The sequence below is a fragment of the Phyllobates terribilis genome, unplaced genomic scaffold, assembly GCF_046119375.1.
Source record: "Phyllobates terribilis strain yellow unplaced genomic scaffold, ASM4611937v1 Scaffold_3__8_contigs__length_932513732, whole genome shotgun sequence".
In the NCBI taxonomy this organism is placed as follows: domain Eukaryota; kingdom Metazoa; phylum Chordata; class Amphibia; order Anura; family Dendrobatidae; genus Phyllobates; species Phyllobates terribilis.
The window spans coordinates 65,386,174-65,410,482 of record NW_027362763.1 but is presented as its reverse complement, the minus strand read 5'-3'; the positions used below and the strand labels follow the sequence as shown (position 1 = coordinate 65,410,482).

General features: G+C 45.8%; 1 protein-coding gene across 2 annotated transcripts in view; it reads right to left on the bottom strand.

Moving 5' to 3' along the window:
- Nucleotides 1–372: 372 nt before the first annotated feature.
- LOC141258808 (cytochrome P450 2C5-like) overlaps nucleotides 373–24,309 on the bottom strand; it is a 111,614-nt gene continuing 87,677 nt past the window's right edge. Inside the window, exon 8 of one of the 2 annotated variants that reach the window (XM_073673952.1) lies at nucleotides 373–1,837. In XM_073673952.1, the coding sequence (XP_073530053.1) occupies nucleotides 1,659–1,837 (179 nt within the window). In that variant the 3' untranslated portion in view covers nucleotides 373–1,658. The remainder of the gene's footprint in view (nucleotides 1,838–24,309) is intronic. The other variant, XM_073673950.1, reaches the window with a different exon arrangement.

Sequence of the window (24,309 nt, the reverse complement as noted above, 5' to 3'; positions counted from 1 at the left end):
TCCTATAGAGTTTCATTTCATATGGACGAGGTCCTCTCTCCTGTAAAGTGTTGAATTTTAAGAGCCTTCTTTTCTGCAGTGTCAGCTTTTATGGCCATAGTCATCTCTCTTGTAGAATGTAAACACTTATGAGCAGGGATCTTCCTCCTGTAGAGTGTCATTTCTTATTGGCCAGATCCTCTCTTGTGTAGCTTATCATCTCTCCTGTAGGATTAAGTTGTTATGAGTCTTCTCCTGTAGAGTGTCAGCTCTTATGGCCAGGGTCCTCTCCCTTTTAGAGTTTAAAGGGAATCTGTCAGTAGGATCAATCCTACTAAGCCATCTATATGGTCATGTAGGTCAGAGAAAGCTGAATAAAATGATACATTGATATCTGCGATAAGATGTTTTATTCCAGAGATAGCCATATTTATTTCATATATTACCGCCGTTCCTGGCTCAGAAACTGGCGAATCCTCGCAATGCAGGGTACGTGCACTAAGGGGATTCCAAAGTCTGAAGTCACACTGAGTAACTGCAGACTTTTCATTTTAGACCAGACCCATAGCTCTCATGGGCATTGACCTCTCTCCTGTAGAGTGTCTGCTCTTGTGACCTTTCTCCAGTAGAGTGTCAGCTCTTTTGGCCTGAGTCCTTTTGACTGAGATATCACAGTTATAATACACCATGTTGAAGGGGTTGTCCAATGAAAACTCACCTATACGCAGAATAGGTAATAACTTGTTGATCTGGGCTGGGTCCAACCGGAGGGACCTGCACTAATCAGGAGAGCAGGGACATTTTAGCCTTGATGGGGCACATTTTTGTTCCTGTTACACTGAAGAAACTCTTGAAAAAACATGGAAAACTTAATAATATTCTTATTAAAAAAAACTTGCAAACTAAACATATCACCATAAACATGTATACAATGCATATGTGCTGGAACAGTCAGTGCATATATACAGACCCCTAAATCCCATTAGCACACAATATAAGCAATACAGAACCATAGAATGAACTGCTTCTCTCTCTTTCACCTTATACACCAGTATGTAAAATTGATAAATATCTCTTTCCCCATTTTATCCCAAACCAATTATTCATTACTTCAATTATACAGTATATTATGCATAATCAGCAAGCACCTGGTGTACCAACACCCCAACTAAATTCTAAGACTCCTGAGCACTCCTATGTTTTTTCTTAAGTGCATTGACTGTTGTGCATATACGTTTTACAATCTGGGTACGAACCCTTTAAGTCATGCCTTTTTGATCTGCAAGCCTTCTGTGCCGTCCAAATGGCAGTCCGTTAAGTAAGATAGCTGCAAGTATATAGAGAGGTAAGTGACTGTACATGTCATTCACGATCCTCTACTGAAGCACAGTACATGAGCAAAGAAGGAGGCTGAATGATATGTATGGTCAAATGCTCCTTTATCTGCAGACATTTCATAGACAGGACCGCTATGTGAATGGCACAGTACCGATCAAGACTGACGTGGCTTAATCAATATTGAAAATGGCGCAGAATTTTAAGAAATGGTATAACAGTAACTTGCACCTATTCATATACTATATAAAATGCATTTCTTAACATTATCCAAAATGTGTACAGTCTCCTTTAATCGTTGGACAACCCCTTGAAAGTGGGGCAGCTACAAGGAAAGCTGCCCATTAATTTTGAGATATTGCACAGATCTCATGTTTCTTTGGGTGTAAGGTGAAGCCAACTGCACCAGTGAGATCCAGCTTTGCCCCCGGAGGAGCAGTGAATGTGAAGTTCTGCAGCAGCTTTGTAAAGACAAGGAAAAGTTGAACTTTAGCCAAGATCTCTCCAGCACAACTTCTCTTCCCTGCAAAAAGGAGCAGATAGAAAACGTAATAGCATTAAACCAAAAGAGAACCATCAAAAGTATAGGGATAAAAAAATCTCAATTTTATTATATAAATATAGATACCATACGTATCATACATTAATCATAAAAATACATCCTATATATAGTAGGCACAGAAACAGAAAACACCAGGTTACATTCCCTAGCCCAATAAATATCTCTAGTACATAGATTGTGCAATGTAATAATATTAGTTTATCTTGGAGCAGATAGAAAACATAATAGTATTAGCTAATGCAGTAAAATTATATAGTATAATCAACAGAGAAATATACAGGAACAACCAATAATAATTTTAAAAAATTGTATAAAGTTTTTTAACCCCTTCACGCCCCTGAGCCTGTTTTCAGCCTGTTCTGACCTTTAAACAATTCTGACCAGTGTCTCTTTATGTGGTTACAACTCTGGAATGTTACAATGTATCCCATTGATTCTGGGACTGTTTTTTAGCAATACATTGCACATCATGTAATTGGTAAATTTAGTCAATAGTTTTAGCGATTATTTGGGAAAATATCGGAATTTTAATGAAAATGTTTTAAATTTCGCAATTTTCAAACTTTTAATTTTTATGCTCTTAAGCCAGATAGTTTTACCACACAATATAGTTATTCTCATTAATAAACATTCTGCACCCCATCTTGACTGAAAAAAAACAGAAATGTAGAATTTTTTTCAAATTTATTAAAAATGAAAAACTGAAATATCACATGGTCATAAGTATTCAGACTCTTTGCTCAGACACTCATATTTAAGTCACATGCTGTCCATTTCCTTGTGATCCTCCTTGAGATGGTTCTACTCCTTCATTGGAGTCCAGCTGTGTTTAATTAAACTGATAGGACTTGATTTGGAAAGGCACACACCTGTCTATATAAGACCTCACAGCTCACAGTGCATGTCAGACCAAATGAGAATCATGAGCTCAAAGGAACTGCCCAAGGAGCTCAGAGACAGAATTGTGGTAAGGCACAGATCTGGCCAAGGTTATAAAAGAATTTCTGCAGTACTCAAGGTTCCTAAGAGCACAGTGGCCTCCATAATCCTTAAATGGAAAAAGTTTGGGACCACCAGAAGTCTTCCTAGATCTCGTCGTCCAGTCAAACGGCGCAATCGTGGGAGAAGAGCCTTGGTGAGAGAGGTAAAGAAGAACCCCAAGGTCACTGTGGCTCCAGAGATACAGTAGGGAGATGGGAGAAAGTTCCACAAAGTCAACTATCACTGCAGCCCTCCACCAGTCGGGCCTTTATGGCAGAGTGGCCCAACGGAAGCCTCTCCTCAGTGCAAGACACATGAAAGCCCTCATAGAGTTTGCTCAAAAACACATGAAGGACTCCCAGACTATGAGAAATAAGATTCTCTGGTCTGATGAGACAAAGATAAAACTTTTTGGCGATAATTCTAAGCGGTATGTGTGGAGAAAACCAGGCACTGCTCACCACCTGCCCAATAAAATCCCAACAGTGAAACATGGTGGTGGCAACATCATGCTATGGGGGTGTTTTTCAGATGCAGGGACAGGACAACTGGTTGCAATTGAAGGAAACATGAATGAGGCCAAGTACAGAGAAATCCTGGATGAAAACCTCTTCCTGAGTGCTCTGGACCTCAGACTTGGCTAAAGGTTCACCTTCCAACAAGCCAATGACCCTAAATACACAGCTAAAATAACAAAGGAGTAGCTTCAGAACAACTCTGTGACCATTCTTGACTGGGCCAGTCAAAGCCCGGACCTAAACCCAATTGAGCATCTCTGGAAAGACCTGAAAATGGTTGTCCACCAACGTTCACCATCGAACCTGACGGAACTGGAGAGGATCTACAAGGAAGAATGGCAGAGAATCCCCAAATCCAGGTGTGAAAAACTTGTTGAATCATTTCCAAGAAGAGTTATGGCTGTACTAGCTCAAAGGGGTGCTTCTACTCAATACTGAGCAAAGGGTTTGAATACTTATGATCATGTAATATTTCATTTTTTATTTTTTAATAAATTTGCAAAACTTTCTACATTTCTGTTATTTTTTTCAGTCAAGATGGGGTGCAGAGTGTACTTTAATGAGAAAAAAAATCAACTTTTTAGAATTTACCAAATGGCTGCAATGAAACAAAGAGTGAACAATTTAAAGGGATCTGAATACTTTCCGTACCCACTGTAAATAACATTAACCACATTATTATTATTATTATTATTATTATTATTATTATAGCGCCATTTATCCCATTGCACTTTACATGTGAAAGGGGTATACATAGCACAAACAGTTACAATAATTTGAACAATAAGGGTATGTGCACACGATGCAGAAATGAAGCAGAAAATTTCTGCATCATTTCTGCATCTCCCTGGCAGAAAAAACGCATGCAGATTGTGCATGCGTTTTTCCTGCAGAATACATGCGGATCCACATGCAGATTCACATGCGTTTCCGCATGCAGATTGACAAGCGCTTTCCAGGCGATTTTAGCATCACCTGGAAAGTGCTTGACAACTAGGTCACACTATATAAATCCATGCAAACAGCATGGATTTATATAGTGTGACCCGAGAGAGTGTATATACTTACCTCCGATGGCCCGCGCTGTCCTGCTTACACTCCGTTCTCCCGGCTGCCGGCAACTTTGAATTGAAAGACCTGCCGACGTCAGTGTCACGTGACCCGTCACATAACTCTGACGTCAGCGCAGGTCCTTCAACTCACTGCAAGTGCCGGGAACCAAGCGGGAGCGCTGCGCGGGCCAACAGATGGTAAGAATACATTTATTTTTTATTTTATTCTTTTTTTACAGATTTTTTAATGGTACCTGGGTGTGGATGAGACTCTCCTCTCCTCCACACTCGGGTACCATCCGCATATTAGAACGCACCAATAGCGCAAGTACAGATGCAGTCTTGCGGAATTGGCGCGTTCTAATGCAAGTCAATGGCGGCGAAATCGCCGCGTTTCCGCAAAATTAATTGACATGCTGCAGATTTTTGACCGCAGCGTTCACGCTGCGGAAAAATCCGCATCATGAGCACAGCACATGCGGATTTCCATTGGGGAACATTGCTTCCCTTCTACCATGCGTTTTTCATGCGTTTCCGCGGCGTTTCCGCAACTGCAAAAACGCCGCGGAAACGCATGAAATACGCATCGTGTGAACTCAGCCTAAGAGTCAGCGACTGGTACAGGAGGAGAGAAGACCCTGCCTGTGAGGGCTCACAGTCTACAAGGGAAGGGGGAGGATACAGTAGGTGAGGGTAGAGCTAGCTGTGCAGCGATATGCTGGAGCGAGTGTTACTGCAGGTTGTAGGCTTGTCAGAAAAGGTGGGTCTTCAGGTTCCTTTTGAAGGTTTCCACGGTAGGCAAGAGTCTGATATGTTGGGGTAGAGAGTTCCAGAGTAGGGGGGAAGCACGGGAGAAATCTTGTATGCGATTGTGGTAAGAGGAGATACGAGGGGAGAAGAGAAGGAGATCTTGTGAGGTGAGTACCGAGAGACTAGGTCAAAGATGTATGGAGGAGACAGGTTGAGGATGGCTTTGCATGCCATGGTTAGGGTTTTGAACTAGAGTCTCTGAACAATGGGGAGACAATGAAGGGATTGACGGAGAGGAGAGGCCAGGAAATAGCAGGAGGACAGGTGGATTATTTGGGCAGCAGAGTTTAGGATAGATTGGAGGGGAACAAGAGTGTTGGAAGGGAGGCCACAGAGCAGGAGGTTGCAGTAATCGAGGCGGGAGATGATGAGGGCATGCACTAGTGTTTTTTGCAGATTCGTGGCTGAGGCATGTGCGGATCTGGGAGATATTTTTCAGTTGGAGTCGACAGGACGTGGAAAGGGCTTGGATATGTGGTTTGAAGGAGAGATCAGAGTCCAGGGTTACCCTAAGGCAGCGAGCTTGCGGGACTGGGAAGAGTGGGCAGCCATGGACTATGATGGATGGGTCAGATGGGGGATGTTGAGTAAGACTATGGAAAGATGATGAATTCCATTTTATCCATGTTAAGTTTTAGAAATCTGTCAGAGAAGAAAGATGAAATAGCGGACAGACATTGTGGGATTCTGGTTAGTAGGGAGGTGATATTAGGTCCAGAGAGGTAGATCTGTGTGTTATAAACATAGAGATGATATTGAAAGCCGTGAGACTCTATGAGCTGTCCAAGGCCGAAGGTGTAGATGGAGAAGAGTAGGGGCCCTAGGACTGAACCTTGGAGGGCACCGACAGATAGGGGGCAAGATAAGGAGGTGGTGTGTGAGTGGGAGACACTGAATATCCAGTCTGTTAGATAAGAAGAGATCCAAGATAGGGCCAAGTCTGAGATGCCAAAAGATGAGAGAGTCTGTAGTAAGAGGGAATGGTCCACTGTGTCAAAGGTGGATGACAGGTCCAGGAGGAGGAGGACAGAGTAGTGTCGCATGGATTTGGCAGTTAGTAGGTCGTTAGTGACTTTTGTCAGGGCACTTTCAGTGGAGTGATGCTGTCAGAAGCCAGACTGCAAGCAGTCAAAGAGGGAGCAGGAGGAGAGGTGGGAGGACAGTTCAGAATGGACATCCTGTTCCAGTAGTTTGAGGCATAGGGGATAAGTGATATAGGGGGATAGCTAGTCAGAGAGGTAGGGTCAAGGGAGGGCTTTTTGAGGATCAGTGTGATCGAGGCATGTTTGAAGCATGAGGGGAAGACACAAGTTGTTAGTGACAGGTTGAAGAGGTGGGCTAGGGCTGGGATGAAGACTGTGGTGAGGTTAGGGATGAGGTGGGATGGGATTGGGTCAAGTTTGCAGGTGGTGAGGTGTGATTTGGAGAGTAAAGAGGAAACTTGATCTTCCGTAATAGTGGAGAAGCTGGTTTTGGAGGAGGAGGTTTGAGTAGATATGAGGAGGGGCTGTGGGGACTTCAGGCAAAAGAATAGTCTGATGATGTCAATGTTATGCTTGAAGAATGAGGCAAAGTCTTCGGCTGAGATGAGAGGAGAGGGAGGAGGCACTGGGGGACGAAGGAGAGACTTGAAAGTGTTGAATAGCTGTTTAGGGTTGTGAGACAGGGAGGATATGAGAGATGAAAAGTAGGTTTGTTTCGCTGCAGTAAGTGTGGATTTGAAAGAAGTGAGGGACTGTTTGAATGTGATGAAGTGCTCGTTGGAGTGGGACCTTTTCCATCTCCGCTCAGCAACCCTGGAGGCCCTTTGCAGTTCTTTAGTCAGGTTGGGGTGCCAGGGTTGCCTGTTGATTGTGCAAACTTTGGTATGTGTCAGGGGCGGTGACCTAATTGAGAGCAGAAAGCTGTTCTGGTGTTATATAAAGCGGCAGCAGCATCTGTATCATTTAAGGAACTTGTGTCTGTAAGAGGGAGGAGGGATTCAGAGAGTGAGTGTAAGTAAAGGTGACTGAGATTTCTGTGAGGGTGTGCAAGTTTGTGGAGTGGGGATTGTGCACCGGGAGAGGAGAGGGAAGAGAATGTAAATATGTTGTGGTCAGACAGCGGGAGAGGGGAGTTAGAGAAGTTAGATAGGGAACAGAGGCGGGTGAAGATGAGGTCCAGTGTGTGACCATATTTGTGAGTGGAGACAGAAGACCATTGAACAAGGCCAAAGGAGGAAGTGAGGGATAGAAGCTTAGAGACAGATGAGTAGGAAGTGTCAATTGGGATGTTGAAGTCAGCAGAAAGGAATTGAAGCAGCCAGGTGGTGAAGTGGTCGAAGAAAGTGGTGGCTGGTCCTGGGGGACGGCCAGTTGGAGGTTGGAGGGGGAATAGATGAACACAGAATGCACCTCAAAAGAGGGGAGAGCAACAGAGGATGGTAGTGGGATATGGGTGAAGGAACAGTTATCAGACGGGAGAAAACCTACTCCTCCACCATGCTTGCCATTGGAGCGGGGTGTGTGAGAAATATGGAATCCACCATATGAGAGTGCAGCTGGAGATGCCATGTCAGAGGTGGTGAGCCAAGTTTCCGTGATAGCGAGGAAAGAAAGTTTATTAGTAATGAAAAAATCATGGATGTAGGAAAGTTTGTTTATGGATGTAGGAAAGTTTCCATAGAGCTCCTGTTAGTGGGACTGGGGAAGCAGGGGCTGGGCAGATGGGTATAAGATTTGAAAGGTTGCGAGAGTTTGTAACAGATCATGGATAGGAGGCGGAAGTGACTGTGGGGATGTGTTGAGGAGGATTTGGAGAGATATCGCCGGCAATCAGAAAGAGCAGGGAAAGTGTTAGCAGGTGGGAGCAGGAGAGGGCATGAGGTGAGTATCTGTTTTTGGAGACACAGGATTGAATGTTGATGAATTGTTCTGAGGAGGAGGTGAGATGGATGGGGAGGATGGAAGGACAGATGAAGAGTTCCTGCCAAGGTGTAGGGATTAGTGGGGTTAGTAGAAAGTGGAGGACTATATGGGAAAGTTTGAAAGCAAACAGAACCATTGTTTACTTTGCCTGGGTATCCAGTTTCCTTCAGTTCCCTGCAGGTTCAATTCAGGATTAATTGTTCAATATGCCTCAATTGTATGAATCACACTTGGTGAATTCACACTGGCCAGACTACGTCATCAGACTTAGTTCTCAAAATATATATGCTAGCAAATGCAGTCAGCTGTTAAGGAGGAGGCAGAGGCCTTCAACCCATGTTTATCAGATAATTACAAATTGGCCCAGAGCAGGATATAACACAAGCAAAGTGAAACAGGCTGGTCATAAAGAAAAGAAAAGTGTTGAAAAGGGGTCGTGCTGTGGTCAGCTTACAAACATACCACATGTCTACTTTACATAAGCATAATTTTTTAAACATATTTTTTTTGCTGGAAAGTTAGCAGATGATCAGCAATTTCTCAATTTTCAAACAAAATTTATAAAAACAATTTTTTAGCACCCACATTACCTTTGAAGTGACTGTGAGGGGCCTGTATGACAGAAAATACCCAAAAGTGGCACCATTTTAAAAACTGCATTCCTCAAACTGCATAAAACCACACTCAAGAATTTTATTTACCCTTCAGATGCTTCACAGGAATTAAAGCCACGTGGAAGGAAAAAATAAAAATGATACTTTTTCCCACAAAAATGTTGATTTAGCGCCAACATTTTGCATTTTCACCTGTGCAACAGAAAATTGACCATAGAATTTGTCGTGCAATATCTCCTGAGTATGCTGATACCCCATATGTGGTGGAAAACTACTGTTTGGGGGCACAACAGGGCATGGAAAGGAAGGAGCACCATTTGACATTTGGAACGCAAAATTGGCTGGAATCGTTAGCAGATGCCACGCTGTGTTTGCATAGCCCCTGATGAGCCTAAGCATTGAAAATCCCCACAAGTGATCCTATTTTGGAAACTACACCCCTCATGTAACTTATTTGGAGGTGTGGTGAGCATCTTGAATCAAGAGGTACTTCACAGAATTTTATAATGTTGAGCCGTAAAAATAAAAAAATACATTTTTCCCCCAATTTTTCATTTCCACATGGGTAATAGGAGAAAAAAATGGATCATATACAGTACAGACCAAAAGTTTGGACACACCTTCTCATTTAAAGATTTTTCTGTATTTTCATGACTATGAAAATTGTACATTCACACTGAAGGCATCAAAACTATGAATTAACACATGTGGAATTATATACATAACAAAAAAGTGTGAAACAACTGAAAATATGTCTTATATTCTAGGTTCTTCAAAGTAACCACCTTTTGCTTTGCTGACTGCTTTGCACACTCTTGGCATTCTCTTGATGAGCTTCAAGAGGTAGTCACTGGAAATGGTTTTCACTTCACAGGTGTGCCCTGTCAGGTTTAATAAGTGGGATTTCTTGCCTTATAAATGGGGTTGGGACCATCAGTTGTGTTGTGCAGAAGTCTGGTGGATGCACAGATGATAGTCCTACTGAATAGACTGTTAGCTGCATTTTTCTTGCCATAATACAAATTCTAAGTAAAGAAAAACGAGTGGCCATCATTACTTTAAGAAATGAAGGTCAGTCAGTGCGAAAAATTGGGAAAACTTTGAAAAGTGTCCCCAAGTGCAGTTGCAAAAACCATCAAGCGCTACAAAGAAACTGGCTCACATGAGGACCGCCCAAGCAAAGGAAGACCAAGAGTCACCTCTACTTTTGAGGATAAGTTTATCCGAGTCACCAGCCTCAGAAATCACAGGTTAACAGCAGCTCAGATTAGAGACCAGGTCAATGCCACACAGAGTTCTAGCAGCAGACACATCTCTTCAACAACTGTTAAGAGGAAACTTTGTGCAGCAGGCATTCATGGTAAAATAGCTGCTAGGAAACCACTGCTAAGGACAGGCAACAAGCAGAAGAGACTTGTTTGGGCTAAAGAACACAAGGAATGGACATTAGACCAGTGGAAATCTGTGCTTTGGTCTAATAAGTCCAAATTTGAGATCTTTGGCTCCAACCACCGTGTCTTTGTGCGACGCAGAAAAGGTGAATGGATGGACTCTACATGCCTGGTTCCCACCGTGAAGCATGGAGGAGGAGGTGAGATGGTGTGGGGGTGCTTTGCTGGTGACACTGTTGGGGATTTATTCAAAATTAAAGGCATACTGAACTAGCACGGCTACCACAGCATCTTGCAGCGGCATGCTATTCCATCTGGTTTGCGTTTAGTTGGATCATCATTTATTTTTCAACAGGACAATGACCCCAAACACACCTCCAGGCTCTGTAAGGGCTATCTGACCAAGAAGGAGAGTGATGGGGTGCTACGCCAGATGACCTGGCCTCCAGTCACCAGACCTGAACCCAATCGAGATGGTTGGGGGTGAGCTGGACCGCAGAGTGAAGGCAAAAGGGCCAACAAATGCTAAGCATCTCTGGGAACTCCTTCAAGATTGTTGGAAGACCATTTCCGGTGACTACCTCTTGAAGCTCATCAAGAGAATGCCAAGAGTGTGCAAAGCAGTCATCAAAGCAAAAGGTGGCTACTTTGAAGAACCTAGAATATAAGACATATTTTCAGTTGTTTCACACTTTTTTGTTAAGTATATAATTCCACATGTGTTAATTCATAGTTTTGATGCCTTCAGTGTGAATGTCCAGTTTTCATAGTCATGAAAATACAGAAAAATCTTTAAATGAGAAGGTGTGTCCAAACTTTTGGTCTGTACTGTAGTTTTTTGTGCAATTTACACTGAGTACATATATACCCCGTATGTGGTGGAAAACGACTGTTTAGGCACATGGCAGAGCTCGGAAGGGAAGAAGCACCTGCTAAATTCTGGAGCTCAATTTTATATGGAATAGATTGCAGATACTATATCACATTTGAAGAGCCCCTGACATGCCAATACAGCAGAAAACCCCGGAAGCACCCCATTTTGGGAACAAGAGCTTTTGAGAAATTTTAGTGAGCATTTTTAACCTTCAGGAGATTCACAGAATTGTATAATATTAGGCTGAGTAAATGGAAAATTACCATTATTTCCACTAAAATGTTGCTTTGGCCCCAAGTAGTGATGAGCGAGCACTAAAATGCTTGGGTGCTCGATGCTCAGGTAGAGTAAATTGGAATGCTCGAGTGCTCGGTTTGAGTAACTAGTCCAATGTAAGTCTATGGGAAACTCGAGCATTTTTCCGGCTGCTTCCCCCAACGGTCTGCAGAAGGCCGAAAAATTGCCTAAATCGATGGGAACAGTGCTCTAATTACATGGGAACAGCATGGGGAAGACCCCTGGAAGCATTTCTGACTCCCAGGTATTATGCCATTTTTATGGAATAAAACATACAAAAAACAAAACCAAAATGGAATTTCCTGGAAAATATGTTAAGGAACATCCTTTCCAGGGTAATGACTTGAATATAAAGCAAAAAAATAACCAAAAACACAAATGCTCCTCCACATCTTGGGCTATGTTCACACATAGCGTTTTTGAAGCGTTTTTGCACTTTTGCATTGCTTTCAACGGTGAAAAATACATTCACCAGTAAATGTCATTTTAACATTTTACAACCTTATCTGGCCATGTGGTGTGTGAAACATCATCATACACATCCTGTTTCATTTATGAAGGAGGGATTGTGAAAGTCACAAACACTATTTTTACAGCCTTACTATTCTTAAAGGGCCAGCAGTCGGCTATGCTTTGTTGTTCCCATTATTAAAGAGTGGGTGTCCTATACTATTATTGCGTATGCAGTGACTGCAAGGGCTGCCAAAAACTTGGAAGCAACCCAATACCCCTTTAAAGAGACATAGAGGAGGGTCTCAGAAAAAAAATGTTTCCATTATAATGGAGTGGGTCTCCTATATTGGTAATGCCCATGCTGTGACTGAAAGAGCTGCCAAAATTTATGAAAAACCCCACCAACAATTTAAATACACAAAGAGCTGGGTTACAGAAATGATATGTTGTCATTAGAACTCAGATGGTCTGCTATCCAGTTTTAGGGTGTGCAGTGAGTCCAATGGCTGCCGAAAATTAGGAAAAACCCCACTAACAATTTAAAGACACATAGAGCTGGGCCACAGTAATGAAATGTTTCCATTAGAAAGGAGAGGGTCAGCAATCCAGTTTTAGGGTATGCAGTGAGTCCAACGGCTGCCAAAATTTAGGAAAAATTCCACTAACAATTTAAAGACACATAGAGATGGGCCACAGTAGCTACATGTTCCCATTAGAAAGGATGTTATGCTGGTGTGTACTTTAATAAAATTAAGTTAAACTTAAAGGACACGTCAGAGTCCACCGGACTGCAGAGGAGCTGCAGCAGCTGAGTCCCTGAGGGAATGTTCAGCTAAGCACAGAGAAAGAAATCTACTAGTGTGTTATGTGCACACACAAGTAGTAACTAAACAAGGTAAAATGCTGGGAGTTAGCAACATTCCAGCAATGAAACTAATAAACCACTGTACTGCAAGACACCGCTATGCAGAGCAAGGAAGATTTAGCAGCATGAAAACTCCTAACCAGCGTATAGAGCTGCAGGCCAGAAAAGGCCAGGAACCTAAGTTCCTAAAGGGGGAGAAGGTCTATGCAGCACCCTAAACATGGGTGGAAAAGTGGCAGTGTGACCACACATGCAATGGAGGAGCCCTGGGATGCTGGATCGGTAGCTAAGACGCCACCGTGGCATGAACACCAACCGGTGAGCGGACACGGTACAGCGTGCTGCTCACAGCAATCCCCCTAGCCCTAATTGATGGCTAGGATGACTAGGGAGCACACTGCAGGAACCCTTGACAATGACTCTCACACACTGCATTGACTGCTAGAGACCTTACCCCAGGTTAGACAGAGAGAGGCTAAGCACCGGGGCGGAGACCACGGTGCCCTTAAATACACAAGTGATACTCCCAGACCACCTGGACAACCAAACACGCTGTGCCGGACAGCAGGGGGCGTGGCTCATCGGCACATGACCACAATGGGGCGTGGCTTAGTGACACATTCCCACAATGGGCGTGGCTTAGCGGAACATGACACTTGTAAGGGTCATTGCAAGTTCCTCTGTCCTAATTTTTGGCAGCTTTTGCTTGGAAGTCATAGGCAAAGACTATGGGAGACCCACTCCCCAATAATGGGAATAATGTTTTTAATATGCTGGACTGCATGGCTCTTGTAAGGGTCATTGCAAGTTCCTCCGTCCTAATTTTTGGCAGCTTTTGCTTGGAAGGCATAGGCAAAGACTATGGGAGACCCACTCCCCAATAATGTGAATAATGTTTTTAATATGCTGTACTGCATGGTTCTTGTAAGGGGCATTAAAACTGTCTTGTTAAGCTACTGTGACCTCCATGTCTCTTCCAAGGTGCATTAAAACCGTCTTGTTAAACCACTCTGAACTCCACAGCTCTTTCAAGGGGCATTCAAACCGTCTTGTTAAGCTACTGTGACCTCCACGTCTCTTCCAAGGGGCATTAAAACCGTCATGTTAAACCACTCTGAACTCCACAGCTCTTCCAAGGGGCATTAAAACCATCTTGTTAAGCTACTGTGACCTCCACGTCTCTTCCACGGGGCATTGATATTGTCTTTTTATTCCACTGCAACCTCCACCACTCTTCCAAAGGGCATTAAAACCGTCTTGTTAAACCACTCTGAACTACATAGCTCTTCCAAGGGGCATTAAGACCATCTTGTTAAGCTACTGTGACCTCCACGTCTCTTTCACGGGGCATTGATATTGTCTTTTTATTCCACTGCGACCTCCACTATTCTTCCAAGTGGCATTAAAACCATCTTGTTAAGCTACTGTGACCTCCACGTCTCTTCCACGGGGCATTGATATTGTCTTTTTATTCCACTGCGACCTCCACCACTCTTCCAAGGGGCACTAAAACCATCTTGTTAAGCTACTGTGACCTCCACGTCTCTTCCAAGGGGCATTAAAACCATCTTGTTAAACCACTCTGAACTCCAGAGCACTTCCAAGAGGCATTGAAATGTTGTTTTTAATTACCTCTAACCTCCACGACTCTTCCAACGGGCATTGCATTTTCTCCTAATTTTAGTCAGCTATTGCTTTTCAATGCATAGGTGAACACTAAGGGAGACCCACTCCCCAATAATAGGTAGAAGGTTTTTAGTACGCTGTAATCCACGTCTGTTTCAAGGGGCATTGCAGTTCCTCATAATTTTTGGAAAGCCTTCCATTCACTGCTTAGGCCAACAGTGTACAGGAGACCCAGTTGCTATAAATGGAAAAAATGGTTTAGTTAAGGCCCTCTGACCTCCATGTCACTTCCAAGGGGCATTGTAGCGCCTCAAAATTTTTGGTAGGCATTGCACTCACTGTATGCCCTATAACTGTGTAGCCGAACCGCTCCTTTTGGTACAGAAACATATCCTATAAGACATGTGTGGTTGACTGGCCTGATAATGATGTGAATGGTCCCTGTTCCTCCTGCTCTTTCTCCTTTGCCATTACCTCATCCATCATTCATCACCTGAAGCTTTGTTTTAACGGGAGTCATAGAACTTGGATAGTAGCTGGAAAACATCCAGCAATCCTCGGAGGAGGTAGGATATGCGCCAAAACGCTGACCACCTTAGGCCTAGCTGCTACTACATACATGCGCTTGCATTCCAAGGAACAGAAAGCTAAGTAGATGAATGGCCTCATGATCATGAATAACTTACTCTTTGTGTAGGAGGCCGACCACTGCTGCTGTCTACCTTCTGAACTTTGTGTTGAAGCCTGATTGACCCAGGACCCACAATCCTCTATGTCTGGAGGACGTGTTGCATCCCAGTGTCCAACTGTGTACCGGCTTCCACAATATTAACCAAGTGTGAAGGCGTCAGTGAGATGGACCATCCCTGGCCACATTCACTTGTGTTTGTGGTTAGGCTGTCCTTCCCACTAAATGCACTGGGGAGGGCCCAGGTAATGTTTTGGTATGCGTGCTTGTGTATAAGGCGCACCAGGACAAATAGGGATGGCTGGTGACCGTTTATGGACACCCGGCTGCCCCCAGGTGGCTGGGAACCGTGTGTGGGCACCCGGCCGCGAGGTGGCTGGGGACCGAGTACGGACACCCGGTCGCCCCCTGGCATCTGGGGACCAAGCGTGGACACATGGCCGCCGGGCGGCTGGGGACTAAGTATGGATACCAGGCCGCCGACTCAGCCATGACGTGGTGGCCAGATTCCGCCTCCACATGCCTAAAAGGACCAATTTCAAGTACAAGCAAGCAAGCAGTATGGTATTGCAGCCTGGGGGTGGGTGGGTGGCAGGCTGCATACTTGCGCTTGCATTGCAAGGAATGGGGGAGGCACTCTTGAACACTGCCGTGGGACAAGGACTTGCACAAGGATAGTTGCAAGTCTGCATCTTCTGATGCGGCAAGGATCACTTCTGATGGGCACACTTTTAGGCAGTGACCTGGGTGTCAGAGATGCTTCCATGGGTCTTCCGTATGCTGTTCCCATGTCTTTTCAGCACTGTATGCATGTGTCACACAGCACATGGCCAGATAAGGTTGTAAAATGTTAAAGTGACATTTCCCGGTGAATGCATTTGTCACGGTTGAAAGCAATACAAAAGTGCAAAAACGCATAAAAAATGCTACTTGTGAACATAGCCCAAGGTGTGGAGGAGTATTTTTGTTTTTGGTTATTTTACCCTGGAAAGGATGTTCCTTAACATATTTCACAGGAAAACCGTTTCAGTTAAGTTTTTGAACATTTTATTGTGAGCCCGTAAAAGTGGCTTAATACCTCTGACCACGTTGTTGACAGCAGTGACCTGGGGGTCAGAAATGCTTCCTGTGGCGATCGCCATGCTGTCCCCATGTCATTTTAGCACTGTCACTATAGTTTTGGCCAATTTTTAGGCTTTATACAGACTGCCAGGGGTGCCGCCGCAAAAATGCTCGGGTCTCCTATAGACTAACATTGGGCTCGTTGCTCGGGTCGAGCACCCGAGTATCACGGTGAGCTCGGCCCGAGCTTCAAGCACCCGAGCATTTTAGTGCTCGATCAACACTAGTGAACACCAACCGGTAAACCGACACTGTAGAGCGTGTTGCTCACAGCAATCGCCCTAGCCCTAATTGATGGCCAGGATGACTAGGGAGCACACAGCAGGAACCATTGACAACGACTCTCACACACTGTATTGACTGCTAGAGACCTTACCCCAGGTTAGACAGAGAGGGACTAAGCACCGGGGCGGAGACCACGGTGCCCTTAAATACACAAGTGATACCCCCAGCCCCCCTGGACAACCAAACACGCTGAGCCAGACAGCAGGGGGCGTGGCTCATCGGCACGTGATCACAAGTGGGCGTGGCTTAGTGGCACATGATTGTAAGGGGCATGGTTTATCTGCACATGACCAGAAACGCAAAAAGCACACTTAAAATCTCTAGAACCGATCCTAAATGCTTACAATTGCTGACCAACAGGAAGGGACCTGGCCTCACGCCGTGAGAAAGCCCTTCTCCTGCGCACCGACCTAATATTACCCCCCTCTCTAGGGCATCCCCCCCCGGAATCATGGATACGCTCAAAAGCTGCAATAAGATCCGGAGTGTTGATATTGTCTACCGGCCTATCAGCCACGGGAAGAGGCATAAGAAGATCCGCCAGCCGTTCCCTAGACGGCTTATTTCGCGCACAAGAGACGCAGGCGGCAACAAAATGGGAGATATCAGTAGAAATCTTGGGCCACAAATAGGACAGAGAAATTAACTCCTTGGTCCCTTTGTCCCCAAAGTGACCTCTCATCTTGGAGGAGTGACCCCAATGGAGAACCTCTCGCCTACGAGACTCTGGCACAAAGGTCCTCCCAGGCGGAAGTCCCTGCAAGGTGACAGGGTTCAGAGAGTAAACTCTCGGATGGAACAATTAGTTGCGGTTCCGACTCCTCACCCAGATTATCTACAATGTATTTTGACATTGCTTTTGTCTTATGGACCGACAAAGAATCTACCATGCCTCTCGAGGGTTCGGAGACTGGAAGCACCGGACGAATACAATTCCCCTGGCATGAAGAGCTCCACTGGATAACCGGACCAGTCGACCAGTCCAGATGAGGAGAATGTCTCTGGAGCCAGGGCAGGCCCAAGAGTACCGAATCCACCCCCTCACCCATCACCACGAAAGAAATAGATTCATAATGGCTAGCTCCTATCTGGAGCTGAATAGCCTCAGTACGATGGGTAACCTCCTTAGGCAGCACCAACCCGTTAACTACCCAGATCTTAACTGGATTAGGAAGTACAATTAGTGGAATTGAGTGGCTCTGAGCGAAAGACGCGGACATAAAGTTTGCCTCTGCTCCCGAGACCACACAGGCTCCTATCGCCACAGTCTTCTGATCAAGAATGACTGAGGAAGGCAACAGAATTTTGGAGGAAACAAATTCATTTTCTAGTGACTCGCCTCCAACAGACACTAGAACTCCCCATTTTCCCTGAACATGCAGAGAGCGACTGGCGCTTCGACCAGACCCCCGAGGAGTGTGGGGCAATAGACCAGATTTTATTGGCCGTTTGGGTAGATGAAGACCCTCAGTGAATGACACCTCCATGGGCACAGAGGGGTCGAAATTGCCCGGATCCTCACTCTGAGGTGCTGAAAAGACTGGAGCAGAACGCTCCCGTAGCTTCTCAGCGGTCACCTCCAGTCGTCTCTCGGCAAACCGAAGGTCAATTCTGGTAGCGAGACTAATCAGTGCCTCAATAGTTACTGGCTCCTCTCGAGTAGCCAACGTATCTTTTACATGGAAGGCTAGACCTCTCCAGAAAATGGGAATCAGAACTTTGTCTGGCCAATCCAACTCTGCTGCTAGGGTGCGGAAACGCACCGCATAGTCACTTACGGACGACGTAGCCTTACTAAGAGCGAGAAGACGCATGGCAGTGTCATTAGTGACCTCAGGACCCAGAAAGGCCTGTTTGAGGGCTGTCGTGAAACCGACTACAGTCTGCACGACTGGATCCAACTGTTCCCAGAGTGGAGTAGCCCACTTCAGCGCCCACTCGGAGAGCAGGGAAAATATAAAGCCCACCCTAGACCTATCAGTCGGGTACACCTGCGGTTGCAACTCGAAGTGCACTGCACATTGATTGAGAAACCCCCGACAGGGCCGAACGCTTCCAGGAAACTTATTTGGAAGCGCAAGGCGAGGGGTTGAGACAGGGGATGGTATTAGGGCAGCTACCGTCTGACCTACTGCCTGAGCGGTCAGAGTTGGAATGTCCAGAGACGGCGCACATTGTTCTACCCATTGCAACCGAGAGTCCAGCTGCTGGATACAGTGTTGCATCGAGGATAAGCCATCCTGACGCTATGCTGTAGCCATCATACTCAGCCAGACCCTGGCCTAGTCTAATGTTATGCTGGTGTGTCCTTTAATAAAATTAAATTAAACTTAAAGGACACGTCGGAGTCCACCGGACTGCAGAGGAGCTGCAGCAGCTGAGTCCCTGAGGGAATGTTCAGCTAAGCACAGAGAAAGAAATCTACTAGTGTGTTATGTGCACACACAAGTAGTAACTAAACAAGGTAAAATGCTGGGAGTTAGCAAAACTCCAGTAATGAAACTAATAAACCACTGCACTGCAAGACACCGCTATGCAAGGAAGATTTAGCAGCATGAAAACGCCTAACTGGCGTATAGAGCTGCAGGCCAGAAAAGGCCAGGAACCTAAGTTCCTAAAGGGGGAGAAGGTTTCTGCAGCACCCTAAACGTGGGTGGAAAAGGGGCAGTGTGACCACACATACAATGGAGGAGCCCTGGGATGCTGGATCGGTAGCTAAGATGCCTCTGTGGCGTGAACACCAACTGGTGACCGACACGGTAGAGCGTGCTGCTCACAGCAATCCCCTTAGCCCTAATTGATGGCTAGGATGACTAGGGAGCACACAGCAGGAACCCTTGACAACGACTCTCACACACTGCATTGACTGCTAGAGACCTTACCCCAGGTTATACAGAGAGAGACTAGCCACCGGGGCGGAGACCACGGTGCCCTTAAATACACAAGTGATACCCCCAGCCCTCCTGGACAACCAAACATGCCGTGCCAGACAGCAGGGGGCGAGGCTTAGCGGCACATGCCCGCAAGGGGCGTGGCTTAGCGTCACATGACCCCCCAAGGGGCGTGACTTAATGACACATGACCGCAAGGGGAGTGGCTTAACAGCACATGATCACAAGGGGGCGTGGCCTGCTTGCACATGAGCAGAAACGCAGAAACCACACTTAGAATCCCTAGAACCGAACCTAAATGCTGACAATTGCTGACCAGCAGGAAGGGGCCTTCTCTTGCGAACTGACCTAACAAAGGAGAGGGTCTGCCATCTAGTTTTAGGGTATGCAGTGAGTCCAACGGCTGGCAAAATTTAGGAAAAACCCTACTAACAATTTAAAGACACATAGAGCTGGGCCACAGTAACGACATGTTCTCATTAGAAAGGAGAGGGTCTGCTATATAGTTATAGAGTATGCAGTGAGTCCAACAGTTGCCAAAACTTAGGAAAAACCCCACTAACAATTTAAAGACCCTTAGAACTGGGCCAAAGTAATGACATGTTCCCATTAGAAGGGAGATGTTCTGCTATCCAGTTATAGGGTATAGGGTATGCAGTGAGTCCAACGGCTGCCAAAATTTAGGAAAAACCCCACTAACAATTTAAAGACTCATAGAGCTGGGCCACAGTAACGACATGTTCCCATTAGAAAGGAGAGGATCTGCTATCCAGTTTTAGGGTCTGCAGTGATTCGCACGGCTGCCAAAATTTAGGAAAAAACCCCATTAATAAGTTAAAGACACATAAAGCTGGGCCATTGTAATGAGTACGAAATGTTCCTATTAGAAAGGAGATGGTCTGCTATCCAGTTATAGGGTATGCAGTGAGTCCTACGGCTGCCAAAATTTAGGAAAAAACCCACCAACAATTTAAAGACACATAGTGCTGGCCACAGTATTGACATGTTTCCATTAGAAAGGACAGGGTCTGCTATACAGTTATAGGGTATGCAGTGAATGCAACGGCTGCCAAAGTTTAGGAAAAAACCCACTAAATTTAAAGACACATAGAGCTGAGCCACAGTAACGACATGTTCCCCTTAGAAAGGAAAGGGTCTGCTATACAGTTATAGGATATGCAGTGAGCCGAACGGCTGCCAAAATTTAGGAAAACCCCACTAACAGTTTAAACACACATTGAGCTTGGCTACAGTAATGAATACGACATATTCCCATTAAAAAGGAGTGGGTCTCCCATACGTTTTTCCTATGGAGTGAATGCAACTTCTGCCAAAAAATTGGAGGTACACCAGTGCCCCTTGCAAGAGACATAGAGGTCGGCTGGCCTCCTGAAAACAATGTTCCCATCATTAGATTATTAGGAAGTAGGTCTCCCATACTGTCTGCCTATGCAGTGAATGCAACGGCTCGCAATATTTGGAGGAACTCCAATGTCCCTTGCAAGATATGTAGATATTGTGATATGGTAGATATGGTGGTGATATGGAAGAGGCTTTGGAGGATGAGGAGAAGGAGGAGGACTAGAGCAAATAGACAAAATCAGGAAGCGTATACCCATGTCTGGGTGTGAAGACAGAGGTACATGGGAATAAAGTTAGATCTCCCCAAAAAAACACTGTATTTGAGTTTATGTTACGCTGCTATCATTCGGTGGTGTTGAAAAGTCTGGCCCAATCCAGTAATTGTTCATTTTTATAAGACTCAGCCTGTCAGCATTTTCAGTTGACAGGAGGATGCGCCTATCGGTTATAATTCCACCAGCGGCACTAATAAACTGCTTTGACAAAATGCTAGCGGCAGGGCAGGCCAGAACCTCCAAGTCATAGAGAGTCAGTTCATGCCACAGGTCCAGCTTGGATACCCAATAATTATAAGGCACAGAGGAGTAACGGAGTACATTGGTACGGTCGGCCAGGTACTCCCTCACCATCTTCCAAAACTTTTCCTTCCTTGGGATAACACCCCGCACCTCAAGGCCTGTGCAATTGGAGGATCTGAGAAAACTGCTCCAGAACTTTGACAGTGTTCCCCTGCCTCTGCTGGATTGCATTTGTGTCTCTCTCGCCTGTACTCCTTGGTTGTCCAACGAACTGTGACCTCTGCCGCCAGTGTTTTCAGAAGGGAATTTTTTTAATAATTCTGCAAAAGGACCTTTTTTTCTACTGTCCCATTTTATGTAGGCCTGTCCTGTGTGAGCATAAGAGACAGAAGGTTATCCTTGTAGAGTGGGCCTAGAAGTGTCACCAGACAGTAATGACTGTAACACAAAATTTGGAGAACGCGAGAGTCATTGGACAGGCAACGTAACATAAACTCAGCCATGTGTGCCAGACTGCTAAAAGGCAAGACTTCCATGTCCTCACCAAGAGGAAGACTGACCATTCTCTCCTCCTCATACTCCTCCTCTTCATCTTCCTCCCTGTCCTCAGGCCATACACCCTGAACAGATGGCATGACAGTTGTGCAGGTAGTACCATGTATAACGCAGAAAACAAGCTCCTTCCTCCTCCTCCTCACCCAATCCATGTTGGGATGAGATGAGGCTGGGCTGTGTGGAATCACCCTGTATGGTTCCTTGCTCCATCTCATCGTGCTCCGCCTACAATGCATCCTCTTTAATTGTGAGCAGAGAGCATTTCAGAAGACAGAGAAGTGGGATGGTGATGCTAATTATGGCATCATCGCCGCTCACCATTTTCATGAAGTCCTCAAAGTTTTGGAGGATGATACATATGTCTGACAGCCGTGTGCACTCCTAAGGTCTTATGTGTGGAGTCTGAAATGAATACCGACGGCCTTGTTGATGCTGGTAGTCAACAACTGCCCTCTTCTGCTCACAAATCCTTCCCAACATCTGCAATGTAGAGTTCCAATGCGTGAGAACATCGCAGATCAGTTGGTGAGCTGGAAGCTGCAAACGCTGCTGAAGCACGGCAAGGGCGGCAGAAGCTGAATTTCTAAAATAGGCACACAGGCAGCTTACTTTGACAAGCAGATCTGGCAGATCCAGGTAGGTTTTTAGAAATCACTGAACCACAAGGTTAAGCACATGGGCCAGGCATGGTAGGTGTGTGAGCTCTCTTCGCCTCAGAGCTGCCACCAGGTTCCGGCCATTGTCACACACAACCATGCCTGGCTGTAGGGTTAGCGGTGTCAGTCACAGATCTGCCTGTTCACAGAGCTGTCCACAACTCTTCAGCATTGTGCGGTTTGTCACCTAAGCATATTAGCTTCAGCACAGCCTGTTGCCGCTAGGTCGAGGCAGTGCTGCAATGTGTCCAGCTTGCTACTGATGTAGTCATTTCAGAGATGGACGATGAAGAGGAGAAGGAGGAGATGCAGGAGCTGTAGAATGAGGGAAACCCTGATTGACCCTCGGCCCGCAATACTCGGCGTCAGGACGACGTGTTCGGTTCCAAGGTCCGACTGGGTCCCGGCTTCCACTATATTAACCCAGTGTGCCATCAGCGAGATGTACCGTCCCTGCCCACAAGCACTTGTCCACGTGTCCATGGTTAGATGGACTTTCCCAGTAACTGTGCTTTTGAGGGCACAGCTAATGTTGTGGGACACGTGCTCGTGTATATCAGGGACGGCACACCAGGAGAAATAGTGGCGGCTGGGGACCGAGTACCGAGGGATGGCTGCCGCCATCACGTTGCGGAAAATTTCCATCTCCACGAGCCTAAAAGGCAACAATTCAAACGCAAGCATTTGCGAAATGTGTGTGTCTGTGGGGTGTTGGCTGCATTCTTGCCCTTGTGTTCCAAATACTGGGGTAGGGACAACTAAACGCTGTGCTGGTACAAGGACGTGGACGTGCTTGCTGATGGTGCTAGTTGAGAGTGTGCAATGATACATGCAGGGCGGGAGGCATCTTGGCATGTGCTGTGGACAGGGGATTGGCATGCATGCACAACTCCGGACAAAGCAGCGGTGTCACCCGCAGATACTGTTGCTGGACCCGGGGGCTAGGCCCACTTAGTCGGGTGTTTTGCTGCCATGTGCCTGATCATGCTGGTGGTGGTCAGGCTGCTAGTTTTGCTACCCTTGCTGATGCAGGCCTGGCAGGTGGTGCAAATTGCCTTTTTGGGGTTATCTGCAGAGTCTTTAAAAAACAACCAGACTCGGAAAGATCTAACAGTTGTACTGGCGACTTCTATCAAGTTGACGTTATGAGGAACGCTTTCCTGCCTTGTGTCTGTGGCCACCTCTCTGCTTCTTCCTGCCTGTTGTGGTGCTATGCCTCCCTCCCCCTGTGTGCTGCTATCCTTGCTCTGTATGTCCCCCTGCCAGGTTGGGTCAGTTACTACATCATCCACCACCTCATCTTCCACTTCCACACCCTGGTCCTCCTCCTGACTTTCTGGCAATTGTGTCTCAACATCATCATCTACCTCTTGTGACAGTAATTGCACTTTCCCACCTTTGCCTTAGCTGCTCCAATATTTGGGCATCACTACACTCTTTTTCCTCTTCACTCTCTTGAAGCTGGCCGGGCTAAAGGCCCGAATCTACAAATGGAAAAGTCAACAGCTCTTCTGAGTGTCCAAGTGTGGGATCAGTTGTCTCCAGGCACTCAGCATGATGGGAGGAAGGAGGATTAGGGTGAGGAATATGTGGTCCAGACTCACGGCTACTGAGACTTGACCGTGTGGAAGACAGGGTGGTGGTGGTGGCAGAGTGACTTGAAGCATTATCTGCTATCCAACCAACAACCTTTTGACACTGCTCTGGATTAAATAGTGGTGTACTGCGGTCCCCTAGTAATTGGGGAAGGAAGGTCTTGTGACAAGATATGGGTGTTTGTTGTGACACAAATTCAGCTTGCCCACTGCCACGGCCTCGGCCTCTGCATTCACCATCACCGTCACATCCACTTCTCCGTCCCTTGCCATGCACCTTGTCCATTTTAAATTGAAGAAAATATTTTCCATGTTCACTAGAAATGGCTGATTTTGGAACGCAGTTATATGTGATACGTCTCACAGAGAACCAC